Genomic DNA, 16,949 nt, shown 5'->3' on the forward strand with positions numbered 1-16,949 from the left:
AGAAGTGGGTGGAACCAGCTGCATCACGTGCCACGTTCTACTGTCCAAGTGAGACTCAATCCTCCCGTCTCTTCCACTGAAACATGGACTATTATCTGTGACTACAGGATACACACCTAAATCTACATGGATTCAAGCAACCCCTGTGTGAATACATGGGATGACAGGGAACGGATGCAATTTGATGCCGCAGGCGGAGGATGAAGATAGCCTCAATCATTTTGCAAACGCGGTATTTCGTTTAGGTCAAATAAACCTTACTGTTCTGGATCAAGTATCTAACAACGTGCAAAGGTTTTTGCCAAGGGTCCACAGGACCTGCAGAACTATCTTTGGTGTCATTGTGGCTGGCGTATCTCTTTTCTTCTGCGCGTGTGTTTCACATGCAGGGTAGTTAATTAGAGGCCTAAAATACAAGGCACAGGCCCAGAAGGCTCATTGACTCCAACTCTTGATACAGAACTTCTCTAGTTGCCAGGGTGCCATAACAATGGAAAATTTCTGTTGTCTGCTTCCTTCCTAAGTCAAATGTCATCAGGTGAAATCTGCCATGAGTGATAATGCAGTACTGACCAAGATTGCAAAGTATTGATGTGAGTATCTATCTCTCTTCCTTGGATTACCCAAAATTTTACACATTTAGAAAACCAGGAGTAATGTATTTTGACAAATTTTATGTTGACAAATTTTAAACTGCTATGAAGTGTGATGAGCTAAATCAAATAAACAGTGTTTTGAGCTCTTAGATATTTTTTCCAGGCCTTGAACAAACAGTTCATTGTTCCAAGTCTGTCTGGGGACTAGTGCTCTGTGTTATTCTATATGATTTCAAAGAACCTCTGAAGCTCACACAGGCCTTTGAGCACGCAAAACCAAGAGGCAGAGCTTCTAAACCACAAATGGAGACAATGCTCCATATACATGTGTAAATTAAAACCTATAACATAACATAGGCATTATAAAATTTGTGTTAAAACTGATAACAGCTTTACTGATTTACTGACAATGAAAATATATAGCATTTTTTCTGTCAGAGCATTTATCAACACTTGGCAACCCTACACTAACTTGACATGTAAGATGATCAAAATGGATTATGTAATCTTTCCCATTCATTTCTATTGATTTTGGTTATGATAAAATTCATCAGTGTGCCTGGGAATGCTCAGGCTAAAAGGCTCTGGTTGACAAAAGGAAAAAAAAAAAGAAAGGAAAAAAAGAATTCAACAGACTTGTAACTGGATGCATGTAATTTTAGAATAGGATTGCACAAATACAGAAGTCGTGCCCTAAAGGTTCCAGCAACAAATTAATACAAATAAATCTGGCAGTCTCATAAAATTACATCAGTCTATGCAGGGATTCACTTTTGAGATAAAATTACAAAATTGCAAGCGAAAAGTATTAATGTGTGAATGCAATTAAAAATACAGTTTGTGAAAATATTTCCAAACTTTTTTTTAAACTACAAGTCATCAAAGTTATTTCTCTGACTTCAAGGTACATCAACATGCCAGTAAATGGACCATTTTAATCAGCTTTATTGATTCATGCTTTCAGTTCTTATTCAGTTAAAAACAAGGCACATTAAATACATCCTCTTATTGCTCTATAAATGCATGCAGCTCATTCTGTATATCAAAAGTAATAAATAATGGCGATAAAACACCAAGACAGTTATAAAAATGACAACCCAGCCTCAAACATAGTATTTAACAGTCCAATCTAGAACAATAACCCAACACAATACATAAAAAATGCCATATATGAAAACATGCAGTGTGTATATCGACTCCAGAACTGGGCTTATACTTGACATTCTTTCAAAGCACAGTAGGGCTTTTTTACCCCCTATAAAGGGTGGACATAATGCAAAACAATGCAAGGTATTAGTGTCACTGACTTCAATGTTATTACATTCATATGCCAAAAATCTTTACAAATACATAAAAAAGGGAAATAAGATCAATGATCATTCTTACAGTTCAGTAAAAGAATGAAATTTTGTTGTTGTATAAAAGAGCAAACTACATACTTTGAAAAAAGACAATACAAAGCTAGAAACTAAAGCAGAATAGGGAGCATGCATTTAGTAGTGGAAATCCTAAAGTTAAACTGATTGAAAGCAAGAATATTGCAAACAGCATGACGGCAATGAGGCAGACAACCTTGGTTTAACAAATAATCTGGCATTTCTGCTCTTGTTATGACTGTGCGAAGGGCCACTGAAGGGAGCATTCAGCTCTCCACCACAGATGGGGGTACCTTCACCTGAATCCCATTAAAGGCTCTTTAAACAAATCACTTGATGACAAAAGACAGTCTTCCACACACCCCACACCCAGCCCAACAGAATCAGCTAATACCATATTTATACAAAAAAGAAAAAAAATTCTTTTGGCGCTTGGAATAGATTTTGAATCACACTTACACCCCACCCCCCATTTCTTCTCTCCTTTTCTGAAATCAGGTAAAGAAGCTGCACAGGTTTAATTAAGAACTTTATACAAAATGCGGGGGTGCTTTATTCACAGTAAAGACTTGGAACCAGCTCATTTCCAAGACGAGACTCTGGGATTGGTGAAGGAGCGTATGTTTTAGAATTAGCAGATTTTAAGCAAAGGCAGATATGCTCAAAGGAAGAAAAGTGTGCTTTTCTTTGTCCTTAAAGGAACTTCACTCAAAGCAAAGCGTGCACAAACAAGGCCTCTTTTCAAATACAGTTCTGCCCAGGCCACTCAGGTCATAAGCCCGATCCCTACTGTAATGGATTCAGGGGGGATACAAGCCATCGTTATCTTGATTTAACTAGAAATGAAGAGAAAGAGAGAGAGCACAAATGTATAATACTGTGGTACATCATCTCTGATGTTTTAAAGGACAGCTCTTCTATTAAGGGTCGCTGGGCTCTAAACAGTGAAATTACTATCTTGATAGAAAAACAAAACTACAAAACCACATGCGTCTATTATTTAAAAAAAAAAAAAAAAAGGAAAAGAAACCAGTGCAAAAAAAAAAAAAATTACACCTTAAAAGAAAAAGTTCACAGTGATACTTGGGAGCCTCACTTGCTCTGTTTTAGGTTTTCCTTAAGGAAGTGGCAAGTCTAAACTTCATTTTAAAAGCAAAATGAGTTACCGTGCTACCTTATCTGTTTCTGAGGTGAGGGTGGGGGCTTAGGTGAGCTAACCTCCAGTGTGTATATTATGACAGACAGGCTCATGCCCAACTCGAATGAGACATAAAGATATTCTACAATGTTGACATATATAGAAATAACAGCACAAAAGTGTTTTATGTACCAGTTTGAAAAATTAAGTCTGCACAATGAAAACCTGACATTAAAAAAGGGTCACATTTCCTATTTTATACACAACGTGATCTTAAAAATCAAAAGAAGCAGGTAGTTAACTTCACAAGAGGAAGCACAAAGAAGACATATTTAGACGACTGGCTAAAATGCCACCAAAGTATTATAAAAGCATGCCAAATTGGCCCTTTAAATTCAGTATATTATGTGTTTACTAAATTCTGGGCAGATTGATCTTTTTGTTTTGTCTTTCTGTGACTGTGTATATGTGTGATGGTGGACATGTGTGAGTGTGAGTCGAGTATGGTTTTCTTTTTTCTTTTTCTTTTTGGTTGAGAACTTTTCCATCTAGTACAGAAGGAGAAAGGCTTTAAGCAATTAAAATGACCATGAACGTTGTAATTGTGTGCCTTTTTACAAATAATTATAATTAAAGTTAACTAATAGGCTATTTCTATTCTCTTTTACTATCTGTTTATAAATATTCCCTAACCTAAGCAATAACCTAAGCAAAATAGGCCATGTTCGATGGTATCACATGCTCCAACATTTAGGATTTGAGAATTGAAAACTGTGCTATATATGTGGCTATATGAACACAGGTTTTTTAATCCTTCAATTTATTACAACTGTAAAGATTTGAGAAATCTAGTCCCATCCCACTGTATCCAACTTGCCACTTAAATCCTGGTTTTAAAATAAGAAAAGCAGGGATCTTCCTGGCAAGTGTAACAGTCAAAGAAAAACTCGCAGTGACTGGGGGAAGACTGAACTGCTGAAATGAAACTATCACCGCACCTCCCAGCAAATGTCAGTGCTGTCCTTAGACCTCGTACCTGTGGTTCTGGAAGCCTTCAGAGATTCTCTTTGAGACTTGCTCTTATAACCAGATCTAAACTTTTTTTCCCTCTCCAGTTTTACCAGTCATGCTTAGATATAAAGTATGGATAAAGAAGGCAGACAAGCTGAAGGAAGAAGGGGGCTGAGAGGTCTCCAGAAATGCTATTGTTTTAATAGGTCCCACTCTATTTCTTTTAAGAACAAATACTATGAACAAGCTTAATGTCCAGAGGTTTGTGCATCTCACAAAATGCTTCCAGCTTCTCGTTTCAATTTTTGCCAAAATATTCTCTCAAATTGACTTAGAATAAATGAATAAACAAAAAGGGAGTATGTCCAGTCTAACAGATCACAAAATGAAAGCAAAACATTAAATCAGTGTGCACTGAAAATGAGAAAAGATGATAAAATACACTTTTAAGAAGCTAGACTGAATGGCAAATACCAATAAAGGGTCTACATCGACACCCTAAAGCTTTGGAATGTTTCCCAGTGTTAGAACAGGCAGCTATCCGTGTCTACTGTTTTGGAGTGGTGTCGGTCCTCTCTGGTTTGTTACATGATGATTTGTTGTTCCTATGTTTGTCGGCTGTGGATTCACTGCTCAGACTCACAATCCTCCACAACTTCGGTCCACAGGGATGGGAACTCTTCTATCAAGGTTTTCTTCGGCAGTTTTCATGAGTATAGCAAGCCGGCTTCCAGACACCCTTCCTTTTTGAATAGCACTCATCAGCTTAAAGAGAAAATAGGTAACAGATTCAAAAGGCCGACCAGCTTACTCCTGGTCTTCACAGCATTTTAATAGTAACCCTTGCAGCAGGTGAGGATAATTAAGTGCCCCATCAAAACCATAGCAGGTACTACAGTTCACAGAAGAAACTATGATTTTCAAACATTTCAAAAAGGGGCAAAGGGGCAGGTATTTTGCCAGGGCTGCAAAAACCAACACCTATCTAGCAAATCAGTCTGCCTTTAAAATGCAGATTGAATACATCACATTTTGCCCCTTAATGAGCTCAGCACATATACATTTTTTTGAGCAACTCAAATATTGAATCTTTAATTCCATTTTAAAACCTTAAAAAGGAATCTCAGGGATTGAACAAAGACAAACCGTGACATATTTAACTACTCTTTTTTAGTGTTATTGTACTTGACAACTTCAAGTCCCCCAAATCCAAATTCCTTAAAGACTTTTTAAAATCATTTACATTTAAGTCCTTGAAAATGGACCCAGAGATCTACCTTAAGAAGTAAAAGCACTCCACAGCCCAGATTTTAGCTAATTCATTTTTATCCAGTGGATAAAATCAGAATTAGTCTTGAAATTACATGCAGTCGGCGGGCAAAGGCCTTTAATCTGGAAGGCACTGTGCAATTATGAGCATGGGGTTTTTTTTTTTCCTTTTCAAGTTGATGTGGTTTTAACTATTTGCTTTTCTTGATCTCACTTCTTCAATATTTTTTATCTATTTTTTAAAGAACTGATTTAGTCATTCATCAGGAGTATGTATGTGTATATATATATATATATGTAAATCCTCAAAATATTTTTAGGGTTATAGTTTCTAGTCTAAAGAGATACATTTCTTAAAAATGACTCTGAATAAGGGTCAGAGGCATCTGCCGAGGGGCTGGATCAGAATTTCATGACCTTATTAAAAGCTGTTTCACAAGCTACTGTTTATTAGAGATGGACTCCTACATGCAGAAGTCATTAGAGTCCAAACCTAAAAATAAAGTCATATAATGATGCAGAATCTACAGAGATCTTCCATGAGGATTATTTTAAAATATCTATATTCAAAACTATCTAATGGGATACACACGGGCTCTTAATCTTCAGAAAGGGAAACTATTTTAATAAAAATGAAACAAAACCCTGAAAAGATACTCTTCATCTATGAATCGTATAACAAAGAATGTGGACATCTAAAGACAGCAATGTCTTGTTTACTGTTTTGTCTGATTCAATGAATACCTTCAAAGTTTATCAGCACTAACAGAACTGAGAGAGCTGGAGTTTTTTTTTTTTTCCTTTATCCATAAAGGTTGTGTGATGTATCAACTTTTAACAAATCAAAGTTTTCTTCAAACATTACATATTTTTTAAAACCATATTACAAGAAAAAATAACATTTGGGTGTGAATATATTTCATAAGAAATATAATCAGCATTTTTTAAGTTGAAAATTATACTATGTATGCACTTAGTAAAGCATCACTAGTCCCTTTCACTTAGAACTGGACAAGAAATAATTATTAAAAAGACCATAAGAAAACTTGCAAGTAGTTTAAATTATTTTCTATGTGTTTAGCTCTACTGCACTCAAGAAAATTACTTAACACCCAAAATCCATATCCATAACATTAGACTCTTATTGTTTCTAAGACCTCAGGTCTTTGAACCCTAAATGCTGCTGTCTATTTACAACCTATATGAAATGAAGCATTAGCTATTTATTTGAAGAAAAGTTTTCTAAAATCCTGAGACAGACAAAAAAATTTCTCATGGAAAACAACCAGACAAAAAATGTATGAAATGGTTTCTAATTTCCAAGCATACATTTTAAACTCAATTTCAAATGTCCACCTAATTAAACAGGAAGCTAAAGAAGTAACATTCTTTTTTGTAATGCTGGACACAACCCGTGAAAATTTTCTGCATTTAGATTCAACAATGCTCTTATCTGCTGCTCATCTCCAGAGAGACAATTACCATTTCCTTTGCCTTGATCTTGTTTGTTTAACTTGACACAGTGAAGAAAGGGCTGACATTGACCAAAATCCCCAGCATTAATTTATTTCATGTTCAGCATTCATCATTGCCATGGTGCAAGCAAGACCTGGCATTCATTTGAAATACCTGCCCAAGAAGCACTACAGAAAAAACCTGGCCTGTCTGGAAACCAATACATTCTTCATAAGAGCAGAGTTCTATGGACAGTTACAAATAACGTATGAGGTGGTTGAGTTTCCTTCTTTTAAGGAACTTTTAAGGATTCATGTATAGCATCCATTTTGAAGTAACAAAATTTACTTTCTTTCCGGTTGTTATTAAACAACTGAACCTTGAATAAGTGGAAAATTAGAAATAAAGATGCTTGGATTACATGGTCTTGACCCTAGACTATAGCTTTCCTTTCTCTTGCTTTTCAGGTTTGTTGTAACGTAAGAATACAACCATTTCATTTTGGGTTCTCAAGTGAATATGATTCTCAAATGAACACAACTTTGATTTCTTTAAACTTCCTCTATTAAAAATAAACGCTGTACTTTAGAAGTAAAGAAGTATCCGGCAGTGGTCTCCCACAGCATATTTCTTTATAAAGCACATTTCTGATTTATCCCTTTAAGCCATAATTAACCTAGATTTAATCTAAATTGCCCAATACAACATAATGTATCTTATAAAAAGCAAAAGAACACACACCATGCAAAGTCATATCCTTTAGGACATGTCAACCTTCTCTGGCTTCAAGCTTCTTCTTTGTCAGATGAGGCAACAACTGTGCTGACTTGGAGCCCTTTCCTGAGAATCTAATGATGGCGGACAGATAACAAGCAACTATTCCTGTTTCCTGTCACCACAACTCACCTGCAAAAATTCATTGAGTTCAACCTGTCCATTTTTATTCAAATCTACTTCATTCAGAATTTCATGTAGCGTATTTTCATCCATTTGGACGCTGATACTCTAAGTAAAAGGAAAGCACAAAATAATGAAGTTTCACTAAAAATTATGTATTTCCTTTTATTAACATTACTAGCCTTTCAAAAATTCAGAGAGAAATAGTATTTATAGATAGCACTAGATGAGAAAAAAATTATCTAGGATAATCTTTACATTCCTCTGCTATCAAAGACACTGAACCATAAAAAATACCTCTAATACACGTTGAACATCAACAATGGTAATAAAGCCTTTCTGGTCTGCATCGAATTTATGAAATCTCTTCTTGTACCTGGAACACAATGGTAAATAATGGAAAAATATACTTAGGTAAGTGAAGACAAAAAGAGAGAGAGAGAGGGAGACAGAAACTTATTAGAAGTACCTGTCAATGTCTGAAGGCAGTAGGCTAATTTCAGAGCGATCTGTTAACTGTTCTGATCGAGATTTATAGCCCATTTCATAATATAGAAACTTCCTGGCTGTTTCAAGTTCTTCCTAAAACACAGACACACACAAAGTTCAAAGATTTATGGAAAGAATTATTGATTTTTTTTTCTCCTTTTTTTCCACTTGGTTTTCTAAACAGAAAGTTCATCCTCATTTTTCTGGCCAGGACAATTTTTTATTTCCTCTAGTTTTACTGAAGTATAATTTTATTCAATAAAATTCACCAACTTTAGGTACACAGTCTGTTTATACGCTACCACGAACAAGATAAAGAGCATTTCTATCCCCTAAAAAGCTTCCTCATTCCTATTCCAATTGCTTCCTTCCCTTGACCTCTACCCCTAGGCAACCACTGATCTGATTTTGTCACCAGAGTTTTGTCTTTTCTAGAATTTCATATTAAAGGGTTCATATAGTATGTAGTCTTCTGTGTTTGACTACTTTCACATAGCATAACGATTCTCAGAGTCATTCATGTTGTTGCATGCTTTAATACTGTTTGTTTTTATTGCTGAAAATTCCTCCACAGTATTGACTAGCAAAATCTACAGGACCAAATCTTTGTGGTTTGGTGACCAAAGAGCAATTAAAAGTAAATAACTATTATAATGCGGCATGCTGTATCAAGACAGACATCGTGGGTTAACCAATTCTAACATTTTGTCACTTGGATGCTGCTGCTAAGCTGCTAAGTCACTTCAGTCGTGTCCAGCTCTGTGCAACCCCATAGAGCGCAGCCCACCAGGCTCCCCGTCCCTGGGATTCTCCAGGCAAGAACACTGGAGTGGGTTGCCATTTCCTTGTCCAATAATGCTTGGATGCTGCTAGTTGGATGGAAATGACAGAGCTTTGGAAAAAAAAAAAAAAAAAAAACGCTAGTCTATTGAATAGTTACCTTTCTTGTTTTCAATGATCCCAGCCTCAACTAATACTACCTATTGCTGTGAACACTGCAATTCTACCAATTTGTTTGGGATTAGTGAAACTTTCTGAGAGTAATTTTTTCTAAGTCAAAAGATTTTTTTCCTGTATCACAGCACAACAAATATTGAGTTGGCAAAAAAGTTCGTTCTGGTTTTTCCTAAGCTGTTTCGGTAAAACCCAAACAAGCTTTTTGACCAAACCAATAGAGCTTTCCTTCTTAAGAGTTTTTTTACTCTCCTGTATAACACATGATTTTAAATCCCTTCACCATGCTGGATAATTTCTCCCAAACCACAGCTAGTCTGTCATGTAATAAAATGGTCAGAACACAACACAATACTCCAACAGAGATCTGGCAAGTACCTAGAAAGAAGTAACTATCAGCATCATTAGTCTAGATATATGATTTCTTTAGGAAGCTTAAGATTGTAATTGCACTTGGGGGCAGCCATGATCCACTGTTACCTGCTATGCATTTACAGTTAACAAAAAATATATTTCTTTTTTGCATATGCTACTGTTAAGTCTTGTCAAATCTATCATGAATGGATGGTGTTGTTTTTCTACCTAATACAAGGTCTGCCATTTGTCTCTATTAAATTATACCTAATGTAATTGCAATTTCACCCATTGCTTCAATCTATCACCAAGCATTCACCCTTCCTCCAGTTTCTTACGAGTACACCAAAGATGATCATTTGACTAGTTACAAATCCATTATTTTAAAAAGACATCACAGGGGGCTTCATAAAATGCTTTATGGAATCCAAACATATTATGTCTATAACATATCCTCAATCTAACAATCATGTGCTTTTCCTGAAAAGCTATATCTGAAGTGATTTTTTTCTAAGTGATTAATTATTACCTTCCAGAGATCACTACTTCTTGCTAAATACTGATAAAACAAACTTAAATGCCATAACCTACAAAACAGCCCAAGACCAATGCCAAGACCACAGGCTTATAGGTTATAAACTTTATTTCTCCACTTTCATTAGTTACTCAGGACCCAAGCAGCCAACTTAAGAATGTGGTACTACATTTGCCCACCTTCTGTCTTCTGATTCTGTTCCTATTTGCCATAATATTTTAAACCTCGACAGTAGTTAAATAAACCCCATCTGCAAATTCTCTGAGTACCCTGAGGTATATAAAATTTCTGAGTTGGCATAAAAACGCATTTAGAGCAGTCTCCTATTTAAATGCCTATTTCCTCTTATCAATATTTATTTTGCTTTTCTCACAATGAAAATCATTCTCCTTGACAAATAGGAGAAAAAGAAAAAACAAATTGGAATTAAACTATGAGTTGAAAGGTTCCCTCCCTTCTCTGGCAATCAAAAATCTGGTGCTAGCTACCTCTGAGCAAGGATCTAGGTTAGACTTTCTTTGAACTCTTTTCTAGTTTTAAAAGCTACTTTTAATGTTTTTAGGATTTTTGCGAGTTGCTGACACTATTCATATACATTCTGATTGTCCTGGGTACTCTTCCGCTGCTGAGCACCTATCTTCCCTCTGTTTGATATTTGGTGCTTATCAGTTTGCTCTGTCCATGGTCACTCCATTTCTTCACTTGCTTCCTCTTTATTCTTCTTGTTGGAATCAATTTTGAAATAATTTCCCTTTGGGAGATCCCCTCAATCTACTTAAGTGGTCTTCTTTTTAAAGTCTCTCAATGAAATGCATGTTTTCTCTGCAGGTTATAAAGTCTACATTACCAAGTATTACTGCAGCATTTCCCAAAATACATCCTAAAGCAATACTAGTTTCCCTTTCCACCAGTCCTTCCAACATGTGAGAGTTGGATCTGTCCCCAAATAAGCTGCCTTTGGGAGACTGACAATGCACATAAGCACTTTAAAGGCACCAAATTATCTGCACTAGGGAAAATGGTTTCATTTGCTTAACTCAGATTTTCCCAAACTCTTTTGACCATATAGTCATCTTTTCACTGTTATTAATTTAGACACTGATTATTTATTTATAATTATGTATTGTTTTTACATAGAGCTTCCCAGGTGGCTCAAGTGGCAAAGAATCTGCCTGCCAAAGCAGGAGCCACAGGAGATGAGAGTTTGATCCCTGGGTCTGGAAGATCATCTGGAGGAGGAAATGGCAACTCATTCCAGTATTCTTGCCTGAAGAATCCCATAGAATCCCATAGAGGAAACTGGCAGGCTACAGTCCAAGGGGTTGCAGAGTCAGACACGACTAAGCACGCACACACACATATTAACATATATAATTGTGTAAAACACAATTTGGCAGTGTTGCATTCCTAAATATCCTCACCACCTCCTCCATCAATCCCCAACTCCCCTAGCTAATGCCTTCCTCCTTAATCAGTTCTAAGTTGGCTGCCTTTGGTCTTAAATAACGGTTCTCTAAATCATCTTATAAATTTTGGAAAATACACACACATGTCTGAGGTGTATATATATATATGTGTGTGTGTGTGTGTGTGTGTGTGTGTGTGTGTGTGTGTGTGTTGTAACCACTCGATTAAATCTGAAGATCCTTGAAACTATGAGCTATTTATTATTCCCCTAAATATTTAGTATAATGCTCAGGATACAAGTCACTCAGTTAAGTATTGACTGGTAAAAACAACCACAATTCATCTACAGAGAGTTATTCATCACCCTGCTCCTCTTTCACTTTTGCAGGTTACATAATCCCAGTGCTTTTAACCTTTTCTTAGCAGTCCAGTAACCTTTAATTCTTTCTCCCCTCTCCTTTGTTCTCTCTAGACTATCTACTGTTCTCATGAATACTCCTATATCTCAGATACTGAGCAATAACTTTAGGTCTCTTATTTCTGTTATTTTGTTTGTTTAGGGGACTGGGAGAATATTTCTGAGTACATAAATCTGCTCATAAAACCTAAACCCATGTAAATCTAGTTTCCTCGGGAGGGCTGAACACAGCCAGTTCACAGAGTTTTCTTTCTTCTTCCTACCTCCTACAGCCTGCATTCCTGGCACAAAGCACCTTCCTGCATATTCAAATCACTCCAACCATAATTTTTACAGGAACACATTATCCCCAGTCCTTCTACATGGTAGAAATGATTGGCAGTAGCACAGGAGTAAGTTTCACTCTAGTGTTGCCTCACTATATAGCTTTAAAACTGGCCAAACCCAAACTCAAAACCAGAAGAGCTATATAAACCAGTCCCGCCAATGCAGAGGCAAAAGGGCTGGGTGGGAGAAGGGCATCCAGGATCTGGACACCTGGCTTCAATCCCAGTTCCAAAATCTACTGGTTGTATGAACTCTCACCGAGACTTACTCCCTGAGTCTGTTTTCTCATCTGTAAAATGAGGGTAAAGGTTATGCCTGACAGCACTGTGACCAGGATTAAGAAGTTCTTTCCAGTGATTTCTACCATCAGTACACTACATATGTGGCATGAACATGACCGATGGAGAATATTTTAAATGTAGGGCTATGGCTTCACCCCTGAAGACGGATTCTAACAGTCTAAGTGTTAGTCGCTCAGTCATGTCTGACTCTTTGCAACCTCATGGACTGTAGCCCACCCATCTCCTCTGCCCATGGAATTCTCCAGGCAAGAATACTGGAGTGGGTTGCATTTCCTTCTCCAGGGGATCTTTCCAACCCAGTGATAAAACCTGGGTCTCTTGCATCGCCTACATTGGCAGGAGGATTCTTTACCACAAGTGCCACCTGGGATACACTACATGGACTGAACTGTATCCTCCCAAATTCGTATGCTGACAGCCTAACCTCCAATATGATAGGATTTGGAAATAGGACTTTGGGGAGGTAACTAATTTTAGATAAACCTTGTTGGGATTAGCACACTCAACAGAACAGACCAGACAGTACCCCCTACCTGCATCTCCTCCTGAAAGTAGCTGTCTGAAAGCCAGGAGGAAGGCTCTCACCAGAACCCAACCATCTCACCCTGGCACCCCGATCTCAGATTTCCAGCCTCCAGAACTGTGAGAAATACATTTATGTTGTGTAAGCCATTCAGTCTATGGTATCCTGTCAGAGCAGCCTGAATAGACTAAGACAGGTGGTGTATAGGAAAGAGGGAGGAATCAACTATAGGAAGGCCACTAACTGGCTGACTAAAAGGATGACGAGAGCCAAGAACATGGAGCAACATGGAGGAGACCGGAAAGTGTGACCAGAGCCACTAACAGCAAAGTGGCCGTGAAGGAGCCTAAATGGAATAGGTTCAAGAAAGACTAGGGGAAAGGAACTAAACCAATTAACACAGGGAATAGTTTCTGAATAAATACAAGAAAATGCCTCTGCCTGAAACTTTGGTTTAATTAAAAATCATGACGATCTGTTTATTACAAGAGGCCCTGGGCTGTATATGTGGACATCTGAGCATCGATGGCTTTCTTTTTTTAAATTTGGATATAAAGTTTCAAATGACACAAATCAATAAGCATTTGTGGTCAGGCCATAAAACCACGATTTCCTACCAAAGGCAAACTTGCAGGAGTGTGAATTTCACTGAAGAATACATTCTAAGAATGTTTTCAATGAAAACCAGAAAAGGTTCTACCCACAATCATTATTATCTTACTTTTTCAGGAATTACGACCACAAATTTTAGAACATTTTTCTATAAGGGATTTTCCAAAAACAACCAAGAAGAATATTTGGTTACAAGGATATTTGTTACCAGAATTTGTTATGATGACATATTTGTTACAAGAATATCTTTCCAGTTTCCTAAGGCCTAGTAGTATTAAACACATGCAGAAATTGGCAGGAATTATAAAGTCACCATCAAAAACTGTGCTAGCCTCTGAACCTATTTGCTGGGCAGGAAAAGAGACATGGATGTACAGAACAGATATATGGACATGAGAGGGCAGAGGGGTAACGGGGACAGTAAATTGGAAGATTAGGTTTGACATATATACACTACCATGTGTAAAACAGATAAGCCAGTGGGAACCTGCTGAACCGCACAGGGAGCTCAGCTCAGTGCTCTGCGATGACCTAGAGGGGTGGGGTGGGGTGGGGGCTAGGGAGCAGATCCAAGAGGGAAGGGATATATGTATACACAGAGCCAATTCGCTTTGTTGTACAGCAGAAACCAACACAACATTGTAAAGCCACTGCCCCCCAATCAAAAAAAGAGAAAATAACTGTTAGCCTCTACTAACAGATTAAGACATTCCATGTCTATAATGGAAAACGTGGTTTTAGAGACTTCTATATAATACCTCTTTTTTAGAATCATCCCAATTCAATTCTCGGCCCATCAATTCAACAATCCTGGGTAGGGCCTCCTCTGCTGCCTGCACATTTAGGAAGGCCAGGCGAGTACGACGTGAAATCATATCCACAGCGGTACAAGCATACTCCTTAATCCCGTATTTCACCTAGGTTTGAATTAAAATGATTAATTTAAGCCTTTTTTAAAAGGAGGGAAATAAAGCTTCACTTAAAATCCATGCTTAGGTACAGTGATGTTTTTCTTTATATACTCTGGTTCCCTAGTCTAGCAGGCATGAAGCAAATAGTGACATCACACAATTTCCCCATTTTTCTGCCTGCCAAAGGAGATTTGGAAATTGAAACAATTTGGATAAGAGTTATTGTCTTCTCCTTGAACAGAAACTGCCCCAAACATGTAAACTGCATCACTTCTCAGTTACCATCCACAGTAATCACTTCTTTTGTTTATGACAAGGATGTTAATACACATAGCTGAATAGGCAAAGAACAAGTTTAAAGTTAAAATTAAAAAGTTACAGTCTCATCTCTGAAGGCTGTCCACAGTTTTATGTCTCAGAGTAATCAGATGACAGAAGTCTTGCATTCAGTCAACAACAAAATGCTTACTGGACACTCGTATTTAAGATGTAGTGAATTATAAATGTCAAGTCAAGACATATCATCAGGGACTTTCCTGGCGGTCCACCGGTTAAGACTCTGCCTTCCAATGCAGAGGGTGTGGGTTTGATTCCTGGTCAGGGAGTTAAGATACCAAATGCCCCATGGCCAAAAAACCAAAACATAAAACAGAAGCAACACTGACAAATTCAATAAAGACTTGAAAAATGGTCCATGTCAAAAAAAAAAAAATGTCATCAGGCAGAACGGAAGTGGTACAAACTTGAGGAGCTCCAAACTCTCAAAAGGGGCAAAACAACTGAGTCAATAAGACTTGGGATAGCTCTGTGGAGCAGAAAGAAATCCATATTTTCTGTGATTATTGTTATCACTATCAATATAACTTCAGAGATGAAATTAAAATTATGTAAATGAAACAATTTACATATTTGTTTACAATTTACAAATGTGCTGGGCAGACATTTTGCTCCAGCTTATAGCTGATATTTCTGTATTAAAACTTAGCTATGTATAATTTCTAAAGAGGACGAAGAGTGAACAGATGAAAAGTATCCCAGGGCAGATGGGAAACTTCCACAGGGCCATTCACATACCTCTGCTTCAATGTATGGAAATTCCGACACCAGACGCACCCCAACAATGGGCCACCGCTTTCCCGTCACACTTGCCATCTTGGCCACCTCAAAAGCCTTATCACCATAGGTGGCGGCAAGATGCTGGGCCACCTAAAGAAATGAAACTGCATCAGGCAGGTCCTTTGAAGTATCAGTAGCTTCTGGATACAAAGCAAAAAACTACCTGCTTATCTCGTCAGGTTTTCTTTTTTTTTTAACAGCCTGTAACTAATAATCCTAGGAGAGCATTCGATTTTGATTTCGTGGGAGGAAACCACATAGGCTCCGAATGCTTAGGCCAGCACAAAGTCTACTACACATGTATCACTGTACCAGTGACTGATGAAGCTTCAGCTTCACTGTGCTCCTGATATCACTTCAGAAGAACAGCCTTCCTTATGGTCAAGAGAGAAAGAATTCGGGAGGTCCTGTCTGCTAGGAACAAGCCATACAAACCCTAGATTCTAAAACAGAAACCAAAACATGCATTGCTTTTTAGCAACTAAAGCAAAATATTTTTTCCCATTAGTTCACTCCCACAGTACACTGTCAGAAGCAAATTGAGCTATAGGAAACTCGAAGTCATGGAGGCCCCGTGGTTGCCGATCCTGTTACCGGCAACAGTGAGATTAAGTCAAGAGGAAGATGATGCGGCAATGCACACCCACCTCACTTTCAAGTCCATAGTCCTGGACGAGCCTGATGTAGAGTGTGGGGCTCCAGTCTTTGCCCCCCTGAAGGAAAAGCCCAACTGTTCTACTTGGTCCTGCTTTCAAATTGTGTGCCTTGACTGCGGCATTTATGGTATCTTCTGCCATGGATCGATAGGTTGTCCACTTTCCACCTAAAAATACGTTGATAAGTCATTCGTCAGGTTACTACCCATTTTTCTTACAGTTAACCTTTTCTCAACTTATTAATAAGAAAATTCACCTGTTGTTTATAACAAATGTGGTGAAGCCATGGATGTTACTCAGAATCATTAAAAAAAAAAAAAAAAACCTGCTCATTAGCATTAAATGAGATTTTGATGGGAGAATTTAACTCAAGTTGCTATCCAAAGCACATCCAACCACAAGGTAGCATCCTGTACCTGCTATAGTGATAAGGCCACTCTCGCTGATGTCCACGACATGGTTTCGGGAGATGGACTTCGTGTCTGCAGACTTGGGATCTGTCACAAGGGGGCGAATACCACTCCACGCAGCCAGGACGTCCCCTCTTCTCACTGGGAAGGATCAATGCCAAGAGTTAAAAAGGATGACTCAAAGACATCTCAA

General features: G+C 37.7%; 1 protein-coding gene across 3 annotated transcripts in view; it reads right to left on the minus strand.

The window, feature by feature from the left end:
- Window positions 1–1,239: 1,239 nt before the first annotated feature.
- The window catches only part of GPD2 (glycerol-3-phosphate dehydrogenase 2), a 149,900-nt gene continuing 134,190 nt past the window's right edge, over window positions 1,240–16,949 (minus strand). For 2 of the 3 annotated variants that reach the window (XM_055572521.1, XM_055572519.1), the window contains exons 10-17: window positions 16,763–16,897; window positions 16,338–16,513; window positions 15,649–15,780; window positions 14,422–14,580; window positions 8,212–8,324; window positions 8,040–8,118; window positions 7,752–7,850; window positions 1,240–4,886 (exon numbers count right to left, since the gene is read on the minus strand). In XM_055572521.1, coding sequence (XP_055428496.1) covers window positions 4,761–4,886; window positions 7,752–7,850; window positions 8,040–8,118; window positions 8,212–8,324; window positions 14,422–14,580; window positions 15,649–15,780; window positions 16,338–16,513; window positions 16,763–16,897 — 1,019 coding nt within the window. In that variant the 3' untranslated portion in view covers window positions 1,240–4,760. The remainder of the gene's footprint in view (window positions 4,887–7,751; window positions 7,851–8,039; window positions 8,119–8,211; window positions 8,325–14,421; window positions 14,581–15,648; window positions 15,781–16,337; window positions 16,514–16,762; window positions 16,898–16,949) is intronic. The other variant, XM_055572520.1, reaches the window with a different exon arrangement.

The sequence above is a fragment of the Bubalus kerabau genome, chromosome 3 (genome assembly GCF_029407905.1).
Source record: "Bubalus kerabau isolate K-KA32 ecotype Philippines breed swamp buffalo chromosome 3, PCC_UOA_SB_1v2, whole genome shotgun sequence".
NCBI classification, from domain to species: domain Eukaryota; kingdom Metazoa; phylum Chordata; class Mammalia; order Artiodactyla; family Bovidae; genus Bubalus; species Bubalus kerabau.